This window comes from Podarcis vaucheri, assembly GCF_965113315.1.
Source record: "Podarcis vaucheri genome assembly, chromosome: 17".
Lineage (NCBI taxonomy): Eukaryota > Metazoa > Chordata > Lepidosauria > Squamata > Lacertidae > Podarcis > Podarcis vaucheri.
In genome coordinates, this window is record NC_138755.1 from 38,419,964 (window position 1) to 38,443,454 (window position 23,491).

Consider the following 23,491-nt stretch of genomic DNA (forward strand, 5'->3'; position numbering starts at 1 on the left):
GAGACATCCGGGAGGGACTTCGCACATTTGCCTGAATGGCAAGTCTCTGCCTTGCTGATGGCTCATCAATCTAGTTTGTTTTATGTGTCAATGGTCTTTCCCTCATGTGATCTCCTGGACATGGGGAGCTGACCTATCTCTAATTTTTGCACTTGCTAGAACTCTGCCCAAGACCTTGGAGGCCCACCATCAATTGAAACAGACAGATATTGGGTTAGATGGAACAACTCTCTCAATATAAGGCTGTTTTGTATGAAATCACATTAGATTTGTACATTGAGATTAACCTACGAAATCGCTATTTCTCATACAACATCAACAACTGGTAAATGCTATGAGAGCACAGCCTCGACAGTTTCTCTGCTGGGAAAAGGGGGGGAAGAGAGAAACTTATCAACAGGCTTCCTCCCCGCACTCTCTACAATCCCTCACACTTCCTAGTAAGTCCTCATTTATCATTCTAGGAAGTGCCTTAAAAATATTGTGCTTGTGCCAGGGTGGCAGACAGTTAAGATACCAATTAGAATAAGCCGACAACACCAAGAACCATTACAGTTCAGCCTTACCTTCACAGCGAAATGCTGGAGACTCCAAAAGCTTTCTGCACACGGCACAGAACTTTCTCTTGTAATGTCCTGGAGGTCCTAAACAATGTGCAACTGGAACCTGCACAGAAAACAAAGTGTGCTTTAACTGTATACTGTGCCCTTAAGATCTACAGATGCAACATAACTGCATATAGGCAACTAAAAACACTGAGCAACTGGGGTGACTGTTAATTAATGTGTATTCAGTTTGTGCCCAATCAGAAACCAAGGCCCTCTGTGAGAACCTTTTTTCTTTTTTAACATATCCCATGAGAATATTGAGTCAGCAGCAGTCCAGTCAAGCAATTTTAAAGATTAAGTGTATTTATACAATTTCTTAATCACACGTCAGTAAGGAGATCCCATCAGAACATTGCCAACCACATCCCTAGGAGGGACTCAGGACAATCAGTTAGGTACTCAAGAGATCTGCATCCCAGAAAGGCAAATATATATAGGCGCAAAATTACATAAGGAAAAAACAAAAATAAATCACAGGAGAAAATGCTGCAAAGCTGGAAAGAAAGCCAGTGTTCCAATGACAAGGATCAATCTTAACTACGAGTTCTGGAAGAGTTGCTACCTGTCTTGCAGGCCTTGTTCCACCTGGCCTGGGAGGGAAGGGGCCCTGACTGACTCCAGCTACAAAAGCTGAGCCTACTGAACTGAGTCTTGGGCTGGGGTATTGTTTAGAAGTTCTGTTGGGGGGCGTTGATATTAATTTTTTGTATCTTTATTTTTAGATCTAATGACCCTATGACTTGTGTGGAAAGGTTGTGTACTTTTTGATGTGTTCTGCTTTTGTAATGTTTGTAATGTAAATCTTTTCATGTTGTAAACTACCTTGTGCATGGCTTTCACTCTGGAAAGGTGGCATAGAAATAAAATGAAGGTAATGATGAATAAAGGATGATGTAGTGCCAGCCACTTCTTACCCAGTGACCCAGGCATAAAAAGTTTCTCTGTTACACAAAGATTGCAAAAGGAATGTTCTCCCTTCTTTACGTTATCAAATGACGCAATTTCTACTGACTGGTTTCTAACAATCAAAGGGAATAGTCACTTCCTTTGCCTCCATGTCAGTGTAGGGCTTAAAGTGGATATGAACCAAGGAACCACTATGCACATATATTTTCTGCATCTGAAAGTGGGTGGAAAGTTGCAATTTTAATTACTGTCTCCAATCCCATCTTCCCCTTCCCTGCCCCCACAGAGGATACTAAGGAAACAGAGACTAATTATACTGTCCTCACCACACAGAGTCTCAGTTATTCCTGTTCTAAATACAGTAGTCACCATAGACAATTTAGCTACATTAATTCTATGTGGTGATGTCACAAGACACCCTGACAAAGCTGTAGAATTTTTGCTTCTCATTTATTATTGAAAGCCCTTTCTAGAATATGATCTTGATATGAGCCATTAAAATCAATTAGCAAAACACAGCATAGCAATCTGATTCTATAAATGCTTTTAAAGCCATCTAAGTGCCGTTATTATACTGAACACATTATCTAATCAACATGCAATACTGCAGCAGAAAAGGGAAACTGCATTTTTTTTTCAAGAGAGAGAGAGAGAGAGAGAATACGAACAAATAAAAAACAAACACGTAGTTTAGCTCTAGATAATAGTACCATTAAGAGTTATTTGTGGCACAAGGATGCCTGTTCTATTTTCAGCTATCTCCAGCAGTTAAGCTTCCTGTTTCGAGTTTTTGGTAGGGGTTTCCCTTTGCTGTGCAAGACTTCATTACACTGATAGGCTTAGAACAATGACACACGCAACTGCAAAAGGAAAACAATATACCAAACCAAAGACAGCTGAAAAGGCACTCAGCCTGGAACAAAAGTCACCAGGGAGATGGTAAATTGTTACCTTTGAAAAGCTATGTTCAATGCACGGCTGAATTGGAGCCAGGACTCACCAGCATAAAAATTATTCAGAATCCTGGAACATGCGAAATATTGCCAAAGATGCCTGTGAGCATGCACAGAACCCTTTCCAGCAACTACAGAATGACCTCATTCATACAGGAGACGTCATACTGGTTCCAATATATTACACAGTATACCAATGCATGCTGCCCTCATCCCCAGGTGCAAGTGGGAGAATCGGGCCAAGGTTTCAAGGCTTACTGTGATACGGGACGGGGGGGGGGCAATGTCTTCTTCACTACAATATATTTGCTCAATTTCTCTAGGACTCCATCACCCCTCCCCTGTCCTCCATAATCTCTCAAGTAATACTGTCAAAATCCTGTTACAATGTATCCACTCTGTTTCTGCTTTTGCTCTCTAGTACAGAGTGGCTTAGAAATCACTGAAATCTTCAAAAATTGATATAAAATCAGCCGTGGTTCTGATCTGCTCGTTCTCGGTGCCATTCAACTCAGTTCCCCTTGGACTCCATGATGCTGTCCCTACTTCCATAATCCCCAAAGCGGCAGGTCACGTACGCAGGAACTTCTTAATCCTGTCAGATAGTTTTGCAAATCCTTCCTTCGGGCAATACTAGGTGACAGACGATGTATATTCCTGGCCCATTGTCTTGCCACCACCGGTACTCAATAAATGTGTATCTATGTATATTTCCCGCTCCGCATATCCCCCCTCCCTCATCCGAAAATGCTAATTAATGTAATCCCACCTTTTCATAATGTATTCATGACGTGTAAAGTATATTCATGATGTAACTTGTGAAACCCAACCTTCCCATAATGTATTCGTGACGTTTCATGCACTGTATTCTGGGACATGGAGGGAAATCTCAAAAGTTCATGCCACCCCTTTCTCGCTGTTCAATCTCGCCTTGAACCTGTTGCGCAATAAACTTGGATCTTCTGCAGTTTGCTCCTGCGTCCGGCTGAGCTCATTTTCTTCCGCAGGGACCCACGGACTTAGTCCGATGAGCTGGGTGGCAGAGTAACCCCGCACCCAGAATTTTTCCATAACAGTTGGCTGCCCAACGTGGGGCTTGTGGTTCTCCCAAGCTGCTGACTGGGGGCCCCGAAATCTTCAGCCGGCTCCAGGCCATTTTGCCTGGGAAGATCCTTTTGGACCCCCAGCCATCTTCTGGGCGGTAATCGAAAGCCCTAGGAGTTCAGCCGGGGAGCAAAAGAGGGATCCAGCCGGCTTATTCATCGATCCCGGGATCATCATAGAAGACGCGTGAGTATAAGGAAAAAGGAAAATCCAGTGCACTGGTGGGAAGGGGGTGGAAGTCTCCTGGCAACTGAATTCTCTGCCCTCCTCTCTATCGCTCCTTCTTGCCTTTCTCTTGGTCCGGTTAGTGAGAGAGACCGTGGACCGCTGCTCAACCCGAAAGGGGGGTTCTGAGCTCTATCCCTTTTCCTTAAAATCTCCAGCCAGCCGCACCAATTGGGAGCCCGAAAGTAAGACGGAGAGACCCGACTTGAAAGATAGCCGACTCTCTGCAACGGGCATCCCAGTTGAAAGCAAGGGGTTGGAGCTCTCTTTCCGATCTTCCCGAGCGTCCTTTCTAGGGGGCAGGAAGTGGTCTTGCTTTCTATCCCAATCCCAGCCGCACCGGTCGAGCTACATACCACGTGTACTGTAAGCTCGCTTCCGAAAGCAAGGGGGATTTTCGACCCGAAATTCTATCCAGGGACCACCCGATCTGGCACTGCATGGCGCGGGCGTCCAGTAGGGCCCCTTTTCCTGAGATGTGACGATAGGTAGGAGGTTGCCAGGAGGGATAGCCCATGAGGAATTGGGCAGGACCGGCAGAGTGGAAAGAGACCCCAGGTTATAGGAAATAAGGAAATAAGGAAATAGGAAATGGAACGCAAGGAACCGGATAGCTAGAGCTCTCTAAAACCCACTAAGGAAGTTGCCAGGCAACATGGTTAAATGAAAGCCCTGAGGGGATTCAACAGACAGGATGTGTTGCTGTAGCACTATGTCAGTGTGAGACCACAGAAGAGCTAGCTTGACACCTGAGAAACACACAAAAATGGCGAAGGACAAAACACCAACTGCATTTTTCAGTCAATTAGACCTTCCTGTTAGGTGCAAAGCATAAAACACTATTGAGAATGCCACAAGTAATTTAGCAACAAAATACAAGACGTGTTCTTTATATAATACCCTATATGCAGCTACCTGCACTGATATACTTGCAAATGACCGTAAGAGGCATGGCTTGCAAGTCCCTTTCAGGTTTGCATAAAGCCACACATCCCATTCACCGAGATTTAGGGTGCGGAGAAAAGATTTGCAAGTTCTTACAGAACTTTAATGCAAATCTATCTCCGAATGGGGGACTGATACGGGACGGGGGGGGGGGCAATGTCTTCTTCACTACAATATATTTGCTCAATTTCTCTAGGACTCCATCACCCCTCCCCTGTCCTCCATAATCTCTCAAGTAATACTGTCAAAATCCTGTTACAATGTATCCACTCTGTTTCTGCTTTTGCTCTCTAGTACAGAGTGGCTTAGAAATCACTGAAATCTTCAAAAATTGATATAAAATCAGCCGTGGTTCTGATCTGCTCGTTCTCGGTGCCATTCAACTCAGTTCCCCTTGGACTCCATGATGCTGTCCCTACTTCCATAATCCCCAAAGCGGCAGGTCACGTACGCAGGAACTTCTTAATCCTGTCAGATAGTTTTGCAAATCCTTCCTTCGGGCAATACTAGGTGACAGACGATGTATATTCCTGGCCCATTGTCTTGCCACCACCGGTACTCAATAAATGTGTATCTATGTATATTTCCCGCTCCGCATATCCCCCCTCCCTCATCCGAAAATGCTAATTAATGTAATCCCACCTTTTCATAATGTATTCATGACGTGTAAAGTATATTCATGATGTAACTTGTGAAACCCAACCTTCCCATAATGTATTCGTGACGTTTCATGCACTGTATTCTGGGACATGGAGGGAAATCTCAAAAGTTCATGCCACCCCTTTCTCGCTGTTCAATCTCGCCTTGAACCTGTTGCGCAATAAACTTGGATCTTCTGCAGTTTGCTCCTGCGTCCGGCTGAGCTCATTTTCTTCCGCAGGGACCCACGGACTTAGTCCGATGAGCTGGGTGGCAGAGTAACCCCGCACCCAGAATTTTTCCGTAACAACTGTTATGGCCAAACCCAGGGTCATGGTTTATTTCCCTAAAACAAAACCACAAGCAGCGAGCCAAGAACCAACAATGGCTTCTTGATTGTGGTTTGTCGGTGGGGGGGGGGGAATCACAGCCCTGAGTTCGGATGAAACAAGTTTGGTTTGCTGTTCCTGCTTGCACCAGGGGAGAGTGAAGCAGAAGCAACTGAGCAGCTTGCCATCCCCAAAAGCCATAAACCACAGGATATCATTACAATTCCACACAGCACCCGCAATCTGGGGTTTTAGCTAACTACATCCTGGTTCGTAGAAATAATTTCCAGAAACCTGACATCCTTCATTTTAGAGATTAAGCACTTTCAAGGCAGCGACTTTTCTCCAATATCAACGAATCCATTGAGGGCAGCAGCAGTAGCTATGCAAATCTAGCTTGAAAAGAGGATTGCATTTGACTGTTGACACAGTAAACAATTTGCTCAGCAAGGGCCAAACTGGAGGCAATTAGAACAGATAAACATGTAATGAAAAATACTTATCAAGATATGGTCTTGATATAATTCAATTCTGGTTTGGGGCACAAACCAAGCTGTGTGTGTGTGTGTGTGTGTGTGTGTGCGCGCGCACACACACACACACACACACACACACATGCCCTGTTGCCAACTACAGGAGGCAGCAGAAGAATCAAATTCAACCTACAATATAGCACAATTCTTATAAGGTGGCTTCCTATGTTCTATGTCCTGCTAGAGGAAGATCAAGGGCTGCATGTGCTGGGGTGAAACTAGGCCTTATTTCAGCTGGGTCAAAGACCCAGTTTGGCATACCCCCATACACATTTGCGTACCCATACACACACAGGCTGGGAGCCTCAATCGCTCCTCTGGAGGCTTCACCCAGGGCAAAAAAGCTGACTAGCTTCCCCCTCCTAAAGCACAGCTCATGCACAAGGTGATTTGCTTAACTATAAATGCTGTAAGCAAAGCAAGCAAACAAACAAAAAAACCCTACATCTTATCTTATCCTTGTATACTTTGGGGTAATAAAAGCCAAATTAACAAGACAACAAAAGATCTTTAGCTAACGGATAACGGAAAGGATGCAAGAAATAAGTACTGAACAAGACTGCATGCAGGTCAAAGCAATAGTAGCAAAAGACTTTTATCAGGACCAAATGAAACGACACATAAAGCAGTGAGAAGCTTTAGAGTTCAACCAGAACTCAAAAATAATTTCCTGAAGAGAACTATACAGTGCATGCATTTGTTTAAACTAAAACAGGTTCAGTACTAGACAATACAGGCCGCTCACAAAAAATGTTTGATATATTTTGAACTCCATCCAGCTTGTAACCAAGTCCAAGCAACAAAGATTCGTCATAGTACGCAAATGCCATAATTTCTCTTTGAACACTGTCGACACATGAACTTATCTGACTCATGCCATGCTTCTTATTTTGTGAGCCTTTACTTGACCTTGAATTCCATGTCCTGCTTTAAAGTGACATTTTCATTAAGTCCGGGATAATCCCCATTTTGCTTAGCATCAAACGAAAAATTCAGACAAAGCTGACTCTTAGCCAGATTCCCTTTACCCTTAAGTATTCAAAATGCAATTCCTGGTTTATAACATTAGCATGCTCTAAGAATCCAGCAGGAAGAAATCTTTAACACCCTTCATATATTAGAACTTTCCACAAATAGCCACTTTGTATAATCAGCAAGAAGGGTAGGGGACAAAAATAGATGCTTCCCATACATAGAATAAACTACCATTAAGCCTTCTGTTATGTTTTTAAGCTAAGAGCCAAAGTGAATATTTGCTTCATGTAGCCAACACACAATACAGCTGTCCCATATGGCTGCTTTTGGACAGCAGACTATTATCTTCGAAGCCCATCAGGCAGCCTGTAATTAACAGAAGCAGTTGAACATTTCATGACACCTTTTAATGCTGAAGACTTAAAAGTCACACGCAAGAGGGGGTTGCTTATGTTAGCTTGAAGGAAAAGGCTTCTGAGGACAAAGCACAGAAATAAAAAAGCATTCTCTGCAGCAGCAAATGAAGGAAACTCCACTGCAACCATGTCACTTATGCTTGCTATAGTTTTAAGCTTAAAAAGTAAGTATCATGCTACAGAGGCAACATAAATTTAAGGGTATTCTCCTGACCTCAACTTTTTCAAAATCAACAAGAATCATAATGAAACTGACATAATAAAAAATGAAATTGTTGGCCATGACTTTGAACCAATATTATGGATGACATACTAAACCTAAACTTAAAAGTGCAGCTATTTGCATACAGACGGAACGCAGAAACATGCAATTCCACATCCTCTCCTTTTCCCACCCCTCTGCCTGGAGGAGCTGTTGTCAAAGTAATATCCAATAAGAAAATGTCTGTTCCTTCTCCTTTTCATTGTGGTCCAGAATGTAGACATGTATTCACCTTGAAAGGTATATATGCATATCAGGAAATCGGGGTCCACTTGATTCTAGGGTATTTTCAAAAGGGGTGGTAGGAGCTATTATGTCACCCTGACAACTCTCCATCATTTGGCTCTGAAAATCAGGACTTTCGCATGGCCAATGATCACGAAGACCTTCATATGTCTAGAACAGGGATGTCCAACAGGTCGATCGCGATCTACTGGTAGATCCTCACGAGGTTTTGGTAGACTGCGGCCGATCTCTGGCTCCCTTTCCTTAGCATCACTAAAACTGACTCCTGCCCCACCCCCTTGCCCCGCCTTCCATTGTTGTATGATCTCTGGAAGGGAAGATGGAGCTTTCTCTGTGTTGCTGTTTTGATCCATAGCGATCTTCTTGTGAGTGATTTTACCCCTTTGTCCCTTGCCTTTAACCCACCCCCCAAAAATGGAACTCCTCCCAAAAAAGCTCAACTGTGAGCTGAACCCCCCCCCAAAAAAATGGGTCTTTCCTCCTCCCTAAAAAAAGCTGAACAACTTTGAGCTGAACCCAAAAAAACCTCAACAACTTTGAGCTGAACACCAAAAGGGGGGGGGGAGATCACTGTCAGTTTTTAATTCTGAAAGTAGATCGCAGTCTCTAGAGAGTTGGCCACCCTAGAAGATATTATAAAATCTCTAAACTAAAAAGAACTGTTCTTCACAAGTTGTACAATTCCATCTGCACCCTATTTAGCCACCTACATGTAGATACTATCATAACTGCATTTGCTTTGATTATATTTCTATGAACAGAACTAAAGGCTTGAGATATCTCCAGTTTGTGTTCCAGTAAACAAGAGTAGCAATAATTCTTATTTTCGAAAGTAACAGGGAAAAGTTCAGGCCAGACTGAAATACTGAATACAATTTTGAAGATCTATTTTCAAATGTCCCAAACTCTTGCAAGATAGGAATTTCCATTTATTATCCTTGCACAAGATTGGCCCACATGTTGTCACACAATGTATTATACTGCCTTATTTCAGTTCTGCTAATTGATATTTTAATGCTGCAAATTTTCCAGATCTTTGGGACAGAATAAATACTGCTAGGCATTTCATTACCTCTTCTAGTTGTTAACAGAATTAATATACTGAAATGTTAACCTACACCTCTGTTTAGGGACAATTTGTTATTCTGTTCACTTGTATTTCTCCTACAGAAACATTTCATGGCACACCAAAAACCATATAACATCAAATGGTTTTCAGCATAAAGGCAGGCGAAAGGGAAGGAGAAAGAAACTCAAGAGTTAAGCAGGAGAAGTAGACATTTTGGGCAACTTACCCTTACAAGACTTGGAGCGACACAAGAGCATGGCATCTTCACATGCTTCAGGCACTTCTCATGCGACATAAAATTGCAAACTGTAGGAAATAAAGGATGTGTGTTTATTGGTCACTTAAAAAACCATTAAAAATCCAATTACACCATTAATTCAATGTTGTATTGTGTAAAGGAGTCTTTGCTTTTTTCTGTCCTGAAACTACTGTTAGTTTCTTTAATGACCCCAACTTCTAGTATTATGAGAGAAACTTCTTCCTATCCCTTTTCTAATACCACCACAATTTCTTTTATAAACCTGCCGTGTCCCTCCATATTTGCCAAAAAAACAAACAAACCCAAATGTTGGAGAATTTCCTCATAGTCCCAGGCCCCTGATTATTTTGGTTATGCTCTTCTACCTCTTTCCAGAACTAAGCTCTCCTTTTTCAGATTCTGTAAGGGTACTATGCTTTCTGAAGTTTTATTTTCAATTCATTTCTTAATCATCTGCAGCATGGAATTTGCATTTTTCACAGCTACAGCCTACCTTTTTCCATCTGAAAGATGGGAACAATAATAGCCTACCATGCAGAGATAAAGTATCTAAAGCAGTCTGAAGCACTGAATTCTGCTATATAAATTATTCAGAAAAGTGAAATTCCAAGCAAATTGCAAAGAGCTCCAAATCAGTTTCTCCAGATTGGGTGACTAGACAACTAAATAGCAAAGGCAGGTCAATGAAAGCAAGTGTAAAAAGAGGCACATAAGGGCAAAAAATCCTATTGTTGCATGCAAGCTGATGTCTGAACTAGCAGTGACTAGCTAGGAAAGACTTATTGGGGTTTTAGCGGATAGCTCAATAAAAACATCAACCCAGCACATGGCAGCTGTGAAAAAAAGGACATCCTTAGTCACACCTTGTCATTATGCTCTATCAGTGCTTGAATTCTACATCCTGTCACATCTATTGTCACATGTAAATCTTGTGATCAACATACAGTAGTTTGAACCCATTTCTTATTCGCTTTGACTTCTTCCTATGTGGCGTCACTGGCAAGGCAATTCCACATTTTCTATGTTGTCTTGTAATTCCAAACATGTTTACTCAAGTCCAACTGAACTCTTTAAGACTTGACTTCCTCATGAGTATGCTTAGGCTTTCAACCTTACTCACACACTTTGACAGGCAGCACCAGTTTTCAAGGAGACAATGGCTGCTCTTCAGATGCTAAAAATTTAGCTGCCATTTTAAAAGGGCTCTGTGGGATTTGCCATCTTTTGATCATGTGCTACTCATTTTGTTTGAAGGGTAATTGCTTCTATATCTTTCCATTGTCCTCTTCAGCAGATGCTGCGGCTGAGCACAGATGACCTTGAAGCTATCAGCTACTGGATGCAGAAGCAGAAGCCTTTATTGTTTGTAGCGTTTAGGCTGAATCATCTAAGTCGTTGCTTTATCTATCATAGCTGTTTTAAGTCATGCTGATTAGAGTTCTCAATCAGAACCTAAATTAATACGCAAAGAGTGGATCCTATTAAGTGCTATATAGTTGATGACAATTTGAGCTCCCTGGACTGTAATACGAGAAACTGGGAAAGTGAGAGTTGAAAACTTGTTTTTGCTCATTTCTGTGCTATACCAGTTTATATTAAATTTAACTTCATAACAAGGGCTATTACTTGACAATAATAAAGTATTATTATTATTATTATTATTATTATTATTATTATTATCTACTAGATTTCCTACACAATAAAAGTTTTGTGGCCAATATCTGTCTATTTCACAACATGCTTTCAAAAAGTGATTCTGTAAATATTTAATGGAAAAGAGTATTTTTGTCTGAATTATGAAATAAACATATCCTTCCTAGGAAACATGTTGGTAAATATGGTATGACATCAGGGTGATATATTTGCTTTGCAATACCATACAAAATATTTTTTGAAACAACTTCCTCTTTAGTGTGATCATTATTAGCCAAGGCCCTACTAAAGGTGTTCATATATTCAACAATTTCCATGGACAGGGCCTGTTATTCAGTGGCTGACAATTGAGGAGGCAAAACATCTCACATATAGAAAAATGATACATCTCAGCAATTCTTTTCTTTCATAAGCAAAAGAAGGAAAGAAATAGAAAAAAGTCCTTAAACTTTTTAAAAACCCTCTACCATTTTTTAAACAGCGTAAAACTGTTATTATCCTAGCTATAAACAAAAATTATAATAAATTTCAAAATTAGTTCAGTTTAACGGGAGGGGGAGGGGGGGATACGTTGGTATGACATTCCAAAACTGTAGTCTCAAAGACAAAAGCTACTGCAGAATGTTGCACCCTCACAATGCAATTTAAATTCCTCATTGAATTATTAGGAAGCCCTGGAGAAGAAAACACAAGAGATGCATAGGTAAAATACTGGGCTCACAGTAAGTAATGGTAGGGGTCTAATACCCATAATAACCTAACAGGGGTTTCCCCCAAAAAGTATATTATAAGGAAGAGTTCAGAATTTAATCTAATTTAACGCCATTTCTACCATGCCTAATTTCCCAGAGAAACCCCAGGCAGCTAATGAACTTGCTCAACAGAAAATTCCATACTGAGATTCAGCCATTGGAAAGGGAAGCTAATACCTACCTTTCCTTCATGTCAATCAACTGCTCCTTTTACATATAAGATACAAAACTGTACAAATTGTAGAACTGTTGAGCTATTGCAGACTCAAGCAAACAGCCCCAATTAGTTAGTTTCTCAAACCCGATGTATCATCATGTATGGCTGGTGGGTTTTCTTGTTATGAAAGGTTTTGAAATAATTTAGTAGTAGTCCTGGAAATAAATTCGGCTTCCGGATGGATAGGCAGTTGAAATGTTTTGGTTTTTTCCTTCAAGACTTCCAAGTTCCACATCATAAAAGGTCGTGCCTTCCATTAGTTGCAAGATATTGATTCTCTCGGTCTGGTTACAAGTAATTGATGTATTCTGCTCCACTTGTTATCAAACCTCTTCTGTCTTTTGAATCAAGGATGAAATTGCTTCTACAGGCAAACTTCCAGAACTGAATACTTTGTTCCAGTTTTTTAGATTAAGTGCATGTGAGAAAAGAGTATCCGGTAAACCCAAACTGCTTCTTAGACAGGAACAAGCAGCTCAGAAAACCTTGAGTTAGTTATCAAGGTCATCAAGATAGGCAAAACCAGTCTGTGATTAATTATGAACCTAACCATGTGTGTGTGTGCGTGTGCACTTCGTCCCAGGTGAGACGTGTATCCTGGGTTGAGATAATATATTCAGTGCTTGTAGTATTAAAAAAACCACACACAAGGAGGGAGGGGAGCCCTAGAATGTGGCACTCGGCAATTCTCCTGGGATAAGTAGCAACTGCCCCCAAGCAGTTGGCAGCCTACACATCCCTATGAGGGTCATTCATGGGCTCCAACAGGCAAGTAGCTGCTAAAGGCTGGAAGAGACAACAGCATGACACTGTGCTCAGAATGGTAAGACAGAGGAACAATGGCTAGACTACTTGGAAACACAACAAGACTGGGTAGAATTCAGTAGTAAAATCAGCAGCAACTAGGCCTCGGACAACGTTCGAAAACCTCCTCCTAACAACAACGGGACACGGCAAGGGGATGGTACCCGCAATATACAAAATACTACTCCAAAATCCCACAAAGCTCCTAGACGTAATCAAAGAACAATGGGAGAACGACATAGGCTACGAGATTAACCCCACTCAGTGGACCAGAATGTGGTCTAAACCTCCCTTTAAATCCGTATCAGCGAAAAGGAAAGAACTCACTCTGAAACTCACTTACAGATGACCTAACACCAAGGAAACGAGCGCTAATACGCCCAGGAACCTCACCAAAATGCTGGAGAGGATGCACCTCCACAGGCACATACCTCCACATGTGGCGGGAATGCCCCAAAATCCAACTATTCTGGACAACAATCATACAAGAAATATGCAAAATAACTAAGCAAGTATTAGAAGTCATTCCAGAAGTCGCCCTACTGAACATCTTCCAAGATAATAATGCCCACTCACATCATAAAGAGCTCATAAGCCACCTACTCTCAGCAGCCAGAAATATCATAGCCAGACACTGGAGAGACCTGTCAGGAGTAAGCATGGATCAGTGATATCAAATAGTCTGGTAAACAGCTTTATTAGAAAAGCTAACCAATAAACTCAAACTGACACGGGGGCAAATAGAAGAAGATGCCTTCACCCCAATAAGGCTCCCCTACATCACATACACAGCCCAACAAGACAGCGACAAGAATCCACCAGCAGCATACGAATCAATATGGCTAACCTGATACAAAAACACACACACACCCCACTCACACATGAAAACGAAGTTCACCACAGCCAATCACAAACACACAACCACACCCTAGGCCAACCCCAACCTCTCTCACCACCAAAGGAACACAAGCGAATAGTAAAGAGAACCTGCGCAAGTGATGCTGACACAAAACCCCACACATACATTAAGTAAAAGAGAAGCTTTGCCACCTGACCACCTCTTTCCCCCTCCACCTCTTTCCCCTTTTCTTCCTAATGTAACACTAAAGTCTCAACAAATGAAACTGATCTGTAGAAAATGAAACTTGAAAAAAGAGACACTGCACATACTTTTGTAAACCAAGAAATCTTTAATAAAAATATGTTTTAAAAAAAAGACTGGGTAGTGAAGAAGAAGACAACACTGCACAGTGTGGCAATGGCTGAACAACTGTTTCCAAGATTAGGCCACCAACCCCATACAGTGGTACCTCTGGCTGTGAACGGGATCCGTTCCGGAGGTCCATTCGCAACATGAGCAGAACGCAACCCGCATCTGCGCGTGTTGCCGTTTCTGCCCATGCGTGTGACGTCATTTTGTGCGTCTGCGTATGCGTGAGCAGTGAAACCCGGAAGTAACCCTTTCTGGTACTTCCAGGTCGCCGCGGGACGCAACCTGAAAACGCGCAACCTGAAGCAAACGTAACATGAGGTATGACTGTATTCACTATTAGGTAAAAATTAGCTGCTAAATGGAAAAGTACATCTCAAAAATATACAATAAAGCTTGGTAAATACACCAGGTAAAGCTTGACAGAAACATGCACAGAAACTGCCTATCTAATTTGCCATAGGGACATATAGACATCAAAACAAAGCTCACTATTGACTTCTAAATTGTGGGTTGACTGTGTGGCAAAGACCTTTTATAGCTGTGTTTCTTAGAAAACCAGAAGTAAAAATAGCTATTTCTAACCTAATGTTCATTCAATCGGCATTTGGGTGTATGCTTCCGGGGAGGGGAAAGTAACAACTGCTACAAGATTTAATGGCACAAGCAGGCTTCACCCTGAGCACTGAGCATAGTCCATCTTCCCATTTGGATGGATTCGGCCCATGGGCAGGAACTGTACTGCCCCGGTCAATTTAGTGATGCATAACTGTGCCCTGGTATATTGCTTAGCAGTTATAGGCCACTGTTGATACCTGCTAGAGGACCTGTGGTATATGGGGGAGGTCCATACTTTTCACCAGGAAACCCCAGTTAGAAATGGAGTCAAAACTGTGGAAAAGATAAACAAGCTGCGCAAAATCTGAACCACAATGGCGAAGAAAATCAAATACAATTCTAGCACAGTGGAACTAACACCAGATCCTCAGGCTTATGCATGTATGGAGGGAAACCTAATAGTCCAATATCCAGGAGCCTGAAACAACTGTCTAATTGAAGCAGAAATGTTACTCACTGTGGCAGTGCTGCAATTGAATGAAGAAAGAAGTTACAGCCAAAGACGTTTAAGTGATCTCATTTCCCTCTTCAACTTCAGTCTGGGTTATTATTTGCCAATGGGATTGCCACAACCCGAAATTTACTTAGGTTTCCAGAAAATGCACTCAGATGACTGCTAACTTTTTAAAAATCTACAAGTTTTGCTCTTTCCCCCCGAAACAACAGCCAGCATTGTGGGGCAGGGGGAGATCTCCCTAGAAATATAAGGCCTTTATAACCATGCTTGCCTCACAAAGCAAGTCATGGTATTGAAACAGAAGCATTACATGAAGTACAGTGGTACCTCGGGTTAAGTACTTAATTCGTTCCGCAGGTCCGTTCTTAACCTGAAACTGTTCTTAACCTGAAGCACCACTTTAGCTAATGGGGCCTCCTGCTGCCCCTGCGCCGCCGGAGCACGATTTCTGTTCTCATCCTGAAGCAAAGTTCTTAACCTGAAGCACTATTTCTGGGTTAGAGGAGTCTGTAACCTGAAGCATATGTAACCCAAGGTACCACTGTATATAAAAACTCTCGCTGGATACCTTAAGTCAGAGGTTTTCAACCTTTGTGAGTCCACGGCTCCCTTGACTGACGACATTCTTTCTGTGGTACCCCTGTGGGGCTCAGGAGCCCAGTTATGTCACCCATTGCCTGCAGAGCTGGCAGCCTCTCAACCTTTTTCGAACACCCTCAGCTTCCTCTCCTCTCCCCTCTCCTTGGGAGTCCTCCGGGCAACTGCTGTTGCCTCCCCGGTCTCTGAGCTCCCCCACCCTGCCCCAAAGAGAGGTGTCTCCCAGAGGCATCATTCACCTGTGAGGCTCATAGCCAGGGCTGCTGCAATAAACAGCTGCGCAAGCCTTTGGGAGGTAGAGACTCACACATCAGAGTGAGGGCATCAGAGGAGGGAGGGAAGGAAAGAGAGACAGTGGCCAGTGTTGCCTGCAGCATCCTTGACCATCATTCAAGGCACCCCAGGGTGCCACGGCACACTGGTTGATAATCTCTGCCTTAAGTGATAAAATTTATTAAACAGTGATCATAGGACCTATATCCAAATTGAAAACTTTTGCATGTTACTGGCCCTAGACTTCTCTCAAATTTCCTTTTCTGGTTCCTACAGAAACTGTCGACTCTCCTTAAGAAATCCTTTGGCATGAAGCTCCCAAAAACATACAGCTGATCAGAGCCAGTGTGGTGTAGTGGTTAAGAGCGGTAGTCACGTAATCTGGGAAACCGGGTTCGTGTCTCCGCTCCTCCACATGCAGCTGCTGGGTGACCTCGGGCCAGTCACACTTCTCTGAAGTCTCTCAGCCCCACTCACCTCACAGAGTGTTTGTTGTGGGGGAGGAAGGGAAAGGAGAATGTTAGCCGCTTTGAGACTCCTGAAGGGGAGTGAAAGGCGGGATATCAAATCCAAACTCTTCTTCTTCTTCTTTTGGTAATCAAGAGAATGTAATAAGATCATTTCCTGGAATTGCAGTCCTCTTTTCAACAAGCAGCCTTTGAACTCAGAACTCAGGGATGAGGACCAGATCAAGAGAGAACTGGGCACTCTTCACAAATATTGTATGTGTGATAAATAATGGGATTATGCTTGAACCTAACTATCTAACAGCACAGGAATTTTAGCAGCATTTTCACAAAGGTGTCAAAATTCTCGATTATCACATTGAATATCGCTTATGAGTTCATGGTTTTATCATCACTTTCCTTACTGCTAGTTAAGTGAATCAACTTTCAACGAATCAGTGAGGAAGGTCAGACTCTAGTTAAGTGAGCAGCAGAGAAGGTCTATGGCAGGTTCAAGCAACAATGGAATCAAGCGTAACTAAAATAAATGGGGGGGACATGCTGGGGAAATTAATTTGTACAGAGCAATTTCAAAAGGTGGACCAAGGTTACAGTCACCAAAATGAAATATCTAGGTGCCATTTTGGGGCAAGACAGCTCTAAAGTCTTATTTTTCAAATGATTTAGACACAGTAGCAAACTGCTACTCGCCTGTCATGTGCAGGAAAATCAGGGCACATGAGCCCAAGATTCTTCACTTCCGTACTTGTTTCTGATTCACCAAACCAAACTTTAATGGATTATCTGAATGTAGTTGATGTCTACTTTTGCGATCTGGAGGGTGCTGTGGGGTTACACGTTCCCTCTAACTCCCTTGTTATTTCACCCACACCAGTGTTCTTCAACCTTGGGTCCCCAGATGTTGTACTACAACTCCCATCAACCCCAGGAAACAAAAAAATATATATAATGCTTATAGCAAATCCACTGCCTCACATGAATTTTACCCATCCCATCCACAATGTGTTTTAACCTCGGGTTAAAAACTTAACCCGGTGGTACGTCAAGTTAAGAACTTAATTCGTTCTGGAGGTCCGTTCTTAACCTGAAACTGTTCTTAACCTGAGGTACCACTTTAGCTAATGGGGCCTCCCGCCGCCGCGTGATTTCTGTTCTCATCCTGAAGCAAAGTTCTTAACCCGAGGTACTACTTCCAGGTTAGCGGAGTCTGTAACCTGAAGCGTCTGTAACCCGAGGTACCACTGTATACTACAATGTTATGTCTGTATAATTTCCAATCAGATATTCCCCTTTTTACCAGTTTTAAATGAGTTTGTATGCCCAGGTTAAGATGGAATCCACTGATTAACAATACCTCATAGTTAAAGCCAACAGTGAAGAGCAAGGGAGTATTTACATGGGGGTGGCGGGTACAGCACATGAGCCCAAGTCATGCTCCATATCTCCTAGCCATGGCTAGATGAAAAACATTATATATGACCAGATCTAATGGTAAGTCATTGTAAATACTGAAGAAAATTGATGGCACAGAGTTAGAGATGGAAGCATACAAGTCCAACCAAGTAGGCTGAGCTGTTTATATTTCCATTTGCTTCAGAACTCTTTTTAATGAGAAATAGTGGCGCTATGGTCTAAACCTCTGAGCCTAGGGCTTGCTGATCAAAACGTCGGCAGTTTGAATCCCCGCGACTGGGTGAGCTCCCGTTGTTCGGTCCCTGCTCCTTCCAACCTAGCACTTTGAAAGCACGTCAAAGTGCAAGTAGATAAATAGGTACCACTCCGGCGGGAAGGTAAATGGCGTTTCCGTGCGCTGCTCTGATTCACCAGAAGCAGGTTAGTCATGTTGGTCACATGACCTGGAAGCTGTACGCCAGCTCCCTCAGCCAATAAAGTCAGATGAGCGCCACAACCCCAGAGTCGTCCGCGACTGGACCTAATGGTCAGGGGTCCCTTTACCTTTTTACTAATATTAGTCTCTTTTGTAAAGAACGTCATACTTCTCATGGCCTTTACACAGCTTTTTCCTGGTTGGTGCATAAATACACACACACTACTGCATTGCTCAATTATAGCAAGGACGCGGGTGGCGCTGTGGGTAAAAGCCTCAGCGCCTAGGGCTTGCCGATCGAAAGGTCGGCGGTTCGAATCCCCGCGGCGGAGTGCGCTCCCGTTGTTAGGTCCCAGCGCCTGCCAACCTAGCAGTTCGAAAGCACCCCCGGGTGCAAGTAGATAAATAGGTACCGCTTACCAGCGGGAAGGTAAACGGCGTTCCGTGTGCTGCGCTGGCTCGCCAGATGCAGCTTTGTCACGCTGGCCACGTGACCCGGAAGTGTCTCCGGACAGCGCTGGCCCCCGGCCTATAGATGTGAGATGGGCGCACAAACCCCAGAGCCTGTCAAGACTGGCCCGTTCGGGCAGGGGTACCTTTACCTTTACCTATATAGTATATGACTCATTCCCTGGGTTCCATACCTAGCTCACACCCTCTTTTTTATGTAATATGGATATGAGCAATGCTTAATCATAGTGCCACTCTAAATCTTTAAATAACGTATGTCACCCTTCTGTATGCGACCTTTGTGCTCAAGGCCATCTTATGATGTCTGCATCTTAGCAAGTTAGAACAGATCAGTGTGGCGTGTCAAGATGCTTAGACCCTAATGCATCAAGAACAAACAGGGACAACAGCTGCTTCCTCCAAAGGAAAGGGAAGGAAACAGCCCTGCAGACTCAGAAATTATGCATAGCATAAAACTTCAAATAGGATCAACGCGTCCAATAACTTGCTTTACACTCAGGATACAAGGTAGGTAAGAGCAGCAAGTCTCAAAGCCAGATGATCCTTCCCCTTTTTATCATGGTCCCCTTACTGTATGGTGAAAAAAACAAATTATCTGGGGAGATCTTTCTCCCAGTAAACTGGCTCCCCCCTCAATAAAGACCAAGTAGCAAAGTATCATATTGAACAGGCTCTAACAGCTGGATGGAAGAAAAAGGATCTTTACCTGAAACTAACAAGGATGTCAAAACCATGTTTCAGAAAGAAAGAATAATCTAGACAGGACGGAATGCATGCCACAGTGAAAATAATCCAAGTTCTGAATAAAGGGTAATTAAGTTCTTTGTTCAGAATAACCTTCAGGTTGTTCAGTATTTATTTCAGCTATAAAATGCAGGTTTCTGGTGGAAGGCAAGATGAGAAAGACAAACAACAGAAGTGTCATACCCTAGCCAGTGGAGTTGTGCGCAAAACGGCACAGCGAAAGTCCATTGTGGCGACTGTAACCTAGGTTTAAGGTGCCGTTTGACAATTACCTTATATATCTGAGTTTCTAACACTGGGTGCCCTTGCTATGCATATAAGAAGCGGCCTCTACAGGCATACCGGCGTCTGCACAGAGTTTTTCCATGCAAAGGTGATCCTGACTGGTCCAATATCCCCATTCAGATGAAGGAGCTCTATGAGCGTACATCAGTACATGCACAGAACCTCTTGCCATGTGCACCAAGGGCATGGCGTGGCTAGCATGCGCAGCAGAGGGAGGGCTCAACCCTATTCCCCCTTCTCTCTTCTACTTTAGTGAAACCAATACCTTTTGCGTAAGCTGACCTACCGACCTCCAAGATGGAAGGATAGCAGGCCATGAACAGGAGGCAGTTTTACCACAGAAAACAGCAGAAAACAAGGGACACTAAGGAACAACTCTTCAGCCCACCAACAGAAGCCCATCAGCATGGAAGGGCCAAGACCCTGCCAGTCCCAAAAGACTCAAGTGCACACAGAAGGTGTTTAACACTTACACCCTTTGTAAGCATCTGTTCATCTCTGACCCCTCGAAAAGAGAGCAAGTCCCACCTTCTCCATCTTCTATAGAATCTCAGTGGCAGCTAAGGCAGCATACAGCCAGTCACAGAAAACTATAAACGTTGCACCAGTTTGCTAGCCTATGCCTTCTAATCTACCTGTGGGTGACAGAGTTTCTTGAGTAATCAAGTCTAACACAACCAGCTTCCACGGAATAACTTGCTCTGAGATGATGTGACTAGTTTGTTTCAGGCAACAGAGAGGAAACTATGATAAAGGACTCAGCTGCTAAGTTTCTACCTGCCAGGCAGCTTTTCAGGAGACAAATGTACACAGGTCTCACTACCCAAACACAATGCATTCTCAGGAAATTGTTTTTTAGGCAAATGTTCGCACAAGAAGTTGACAATTTCCATTTATTCCTATGGGGAAATTTCTAATGCGTTCCAAACCACAGAATTTTGGCCCCAAAACGATGAAAAAACCAGAGAAACCCTCTGAAACCTTGCAAAAGGCAAACAAGGAAGGGTAAAATGCTCTCTTATTTGTCCAATCTCTCCACTTCTTCCCTCCCACCATGGTTTCTGGTGAAACGGCTACACATAGGTCTGCCTGTTTGGATATCTGAATCAGTGGTGTGTACAGCAAGGTTTGGGTACTAATTCCTCGTGTTTGGATAAGTGAATTTTCATATAACGAGTGCTTGGATAACGGGACCTGCAAGTACTGGTAAGCCTTTTAAGAGGGAATTCCCTTATAGCTGTGGTGCAACAGGAAGGTTTTTCCCAGGGCAAAATGAAGTGATGAGGAAAGCTGATAAACCTCAAGGTGTCAAGACAAAGAAATCTTGTCAGGAACATATACCTACACATATACATATACATAGCCACCTCTACAAGGGAAAGTCCCTGGCATCTGGCTCTATGGCAACCCAGTAAGTTTTTACTGGCACATAAATGGCACTAGCAGCTTCACCCAAATGATACCAACCTGTTAGGCAACTATTTAAGTAACAGAAGCCCCACCTTGGCAACCTTACAAGGGAAAGTGATTTGCATTTGCTGCTGCTGCAACAGGAAAAGCTTTTCCCAACACAGAGATGAATCACAGAATCGTAGAGTTGGAAGGGGGGGTGTCTAAGGGTCATCTAGTACCACCCCCTGCAATGCAGGAATCTGAACGTGCAGCCCCTCCCCATCCAATCTGAAACCACGCCGGGCCCTGCAAATGTGCTAGCAGTTTCATTGCCAGAGGAAGGGGGGGGGGAACCCCACACCGAGAGGCTGGTTTAAGACAAAACAAGAACCACCAGGAAGGGAAATGTTGGCAAACTTACAAAAGGAAGTCCTTTGCATCTACTGCTGCTATGGAGATCTAGTGGCTGAGAAAGCTTCACCAGCTGCATTTCTGCCTGCTCGCAGGCACAGGAGACCTTGCAAAAAGAGAGCGTGTGTCTGTTGCCTAACCCTTTCTCTTGAGTCAAAATAAAAAAAAATTCCTTCCAGTAGCACCTTAAAGACCAACTAAGTTAGTTCTTGGTATGAGCTTTCGTGTGCATGCACACTTCTTCAGATACACTCTTCTGCATGCACACGAAAGCTCATACCAAGAACTAACTTAGTTGGTCTTTAAGGTGCTACTGGAAGGAATTTTTTTATTTTGACTATGGCAGACCAACACGGCTACCTATCTGTAACCTTTCTCTTGAGGACAGGCTGCCACTCACCCAAAATAGGAAGAAAAATGAAATCTGTCCCTAACACACACATACACCCACCCAAAACCACATTACTCCTACTGATAACACCCCCATCAGGAGTTGTGAGATTAATGTTCTTGCTTTTATTATGTATCGTGTGTGTGTGTGTGTGTTGCATTTGTATGCTGTGAAACGCCCTGAGATCTTCGGATGGAGGGTAGCATACAAAATAACTAACTAACTAGATAAATAGATCGATCGATAAATCAATCAATCCAGGGTCTCACACATACACACAGAACCACATCAGCTCATTCGGCAGAGCAGGAGACTTTTAATCTCAGGGTCACGGCTGCGATCGTCACATTAGGCGAAATATTCCTGCATTGCAGGGGGTTGGCCTAGATGACCCTTAAGGTCCCTTCAAACAATTCTTATGATTCTTCTATGGATAATTTCCCCGATATGGGTCGTGAGGAGATTATTCTTGTTTTTATCATGTCTTCCGTGCCTGCGTGTACATTGTACTCATATGTTATGAACCACCTGAATTCTTCAGGTGGAGGGTGGCATACCAATAAACATATTGATTAATTCAGGGTCTCATGCGTAACCCACAATTCTTGTATTGGTAATTCCCCCACTAGGGGTCACGTTCTTGTTTTTTATTATGCATGTGTGTGTGTGTGTGTGGTATCTGTATGCTGTGAACCGCCCTGAGGTTTTCGTCTGGAGAGCGGTATATACAAATTAATCGATCGATCGATCGATCGATTTGCAGGAGTCTCCCTCCCTCCCTCCCTCCCGCGCGCGCTCCCGCTTTCCCTCTCCCCCCTCTCCCCCCCCCACCCGAGCCCGCCTTTACCTTCGCACAGGTACCCGGCCAGCCCCCAGATGAAGTCGGTGCAGTAGTGGCAGAAGGTGGGCTTGGTGAGGGTCACCCTCTTGAAGCAATGCCCGGGGGGCGCGTTCCCACGAGACGCCGCTTGTGGATGCGGCTGCTGCTTGGGCGACGCGGGCGGCGTCCTCCGTTGCTGGTGCAGCGAAGAGGCGGAGGACGACGACGAAGACGACGACGACGTGGTGGTGGTGGTGGGTAGCGAGCGGCTCTTTCCCCCCCTGCCTAGGAGGGGGCTGGCGGAGGGGCTGGAGCCCCGGCTGCCGCCGCCGCCGCCGAGCAGGGCGTGAGCTCCGTCTGCCATGCTCGCCCGCCTCTGAGGGCAAGGGGTCCTCCGCCTCCAGAGAGCTGGCGCGTCCCCGTCTCTCCCTTCTCCCCCCTCAGGGGCGCGTCGTGAGGAGACGGGTGGCGGCGGCAGCCCCTCTCTGGCGAGACTTCCGCCGCGCTGCCAGGGGAAGCCGGAGGCGGCGGCTGAGGAGGCGGCCTGAGGGAGGAGGAGGAAGAGGAGGAACGCAGAAGGGCGGCGCTTCAGCGGCCGCCGCAACCGCCTCATGCCGGGCTGGCGGGCGGGC

General features: G+C 43.9%; 1 protein-coding gene across 1 annotated transcript in view; it reads right to left on the minus strand.

Moving 5' to 3' along the window:
• DGKQ (diacylglycerol kinase theta) overlaps window positions 1-23,223 on the minus strand; it is a gene marked incomplete at its 5' end in the record, with an annotated part of 75,305 nt that extends 52,082 nt beyond the window's left edge. Inside the window, 3 exons of the mRNA XM_082204674.1 lie at window positions 567-666; window positions 9,437-9,516; window positions 22,887-23,223. Of these exons, the coding sequence (XP_082060800.1) occupies window positions 567-666; window positions 9,437-9,516; window positions 22,887-23,223 (517 nt within the window). The remainder of the gene's footprint in view (window positions 1-566; window positions 667-9,436; window positions 9,517-22,886) is intronic.
• Between the last annotated feature and the right edge of the window lie 268 nt (window positions 23,224-23,491).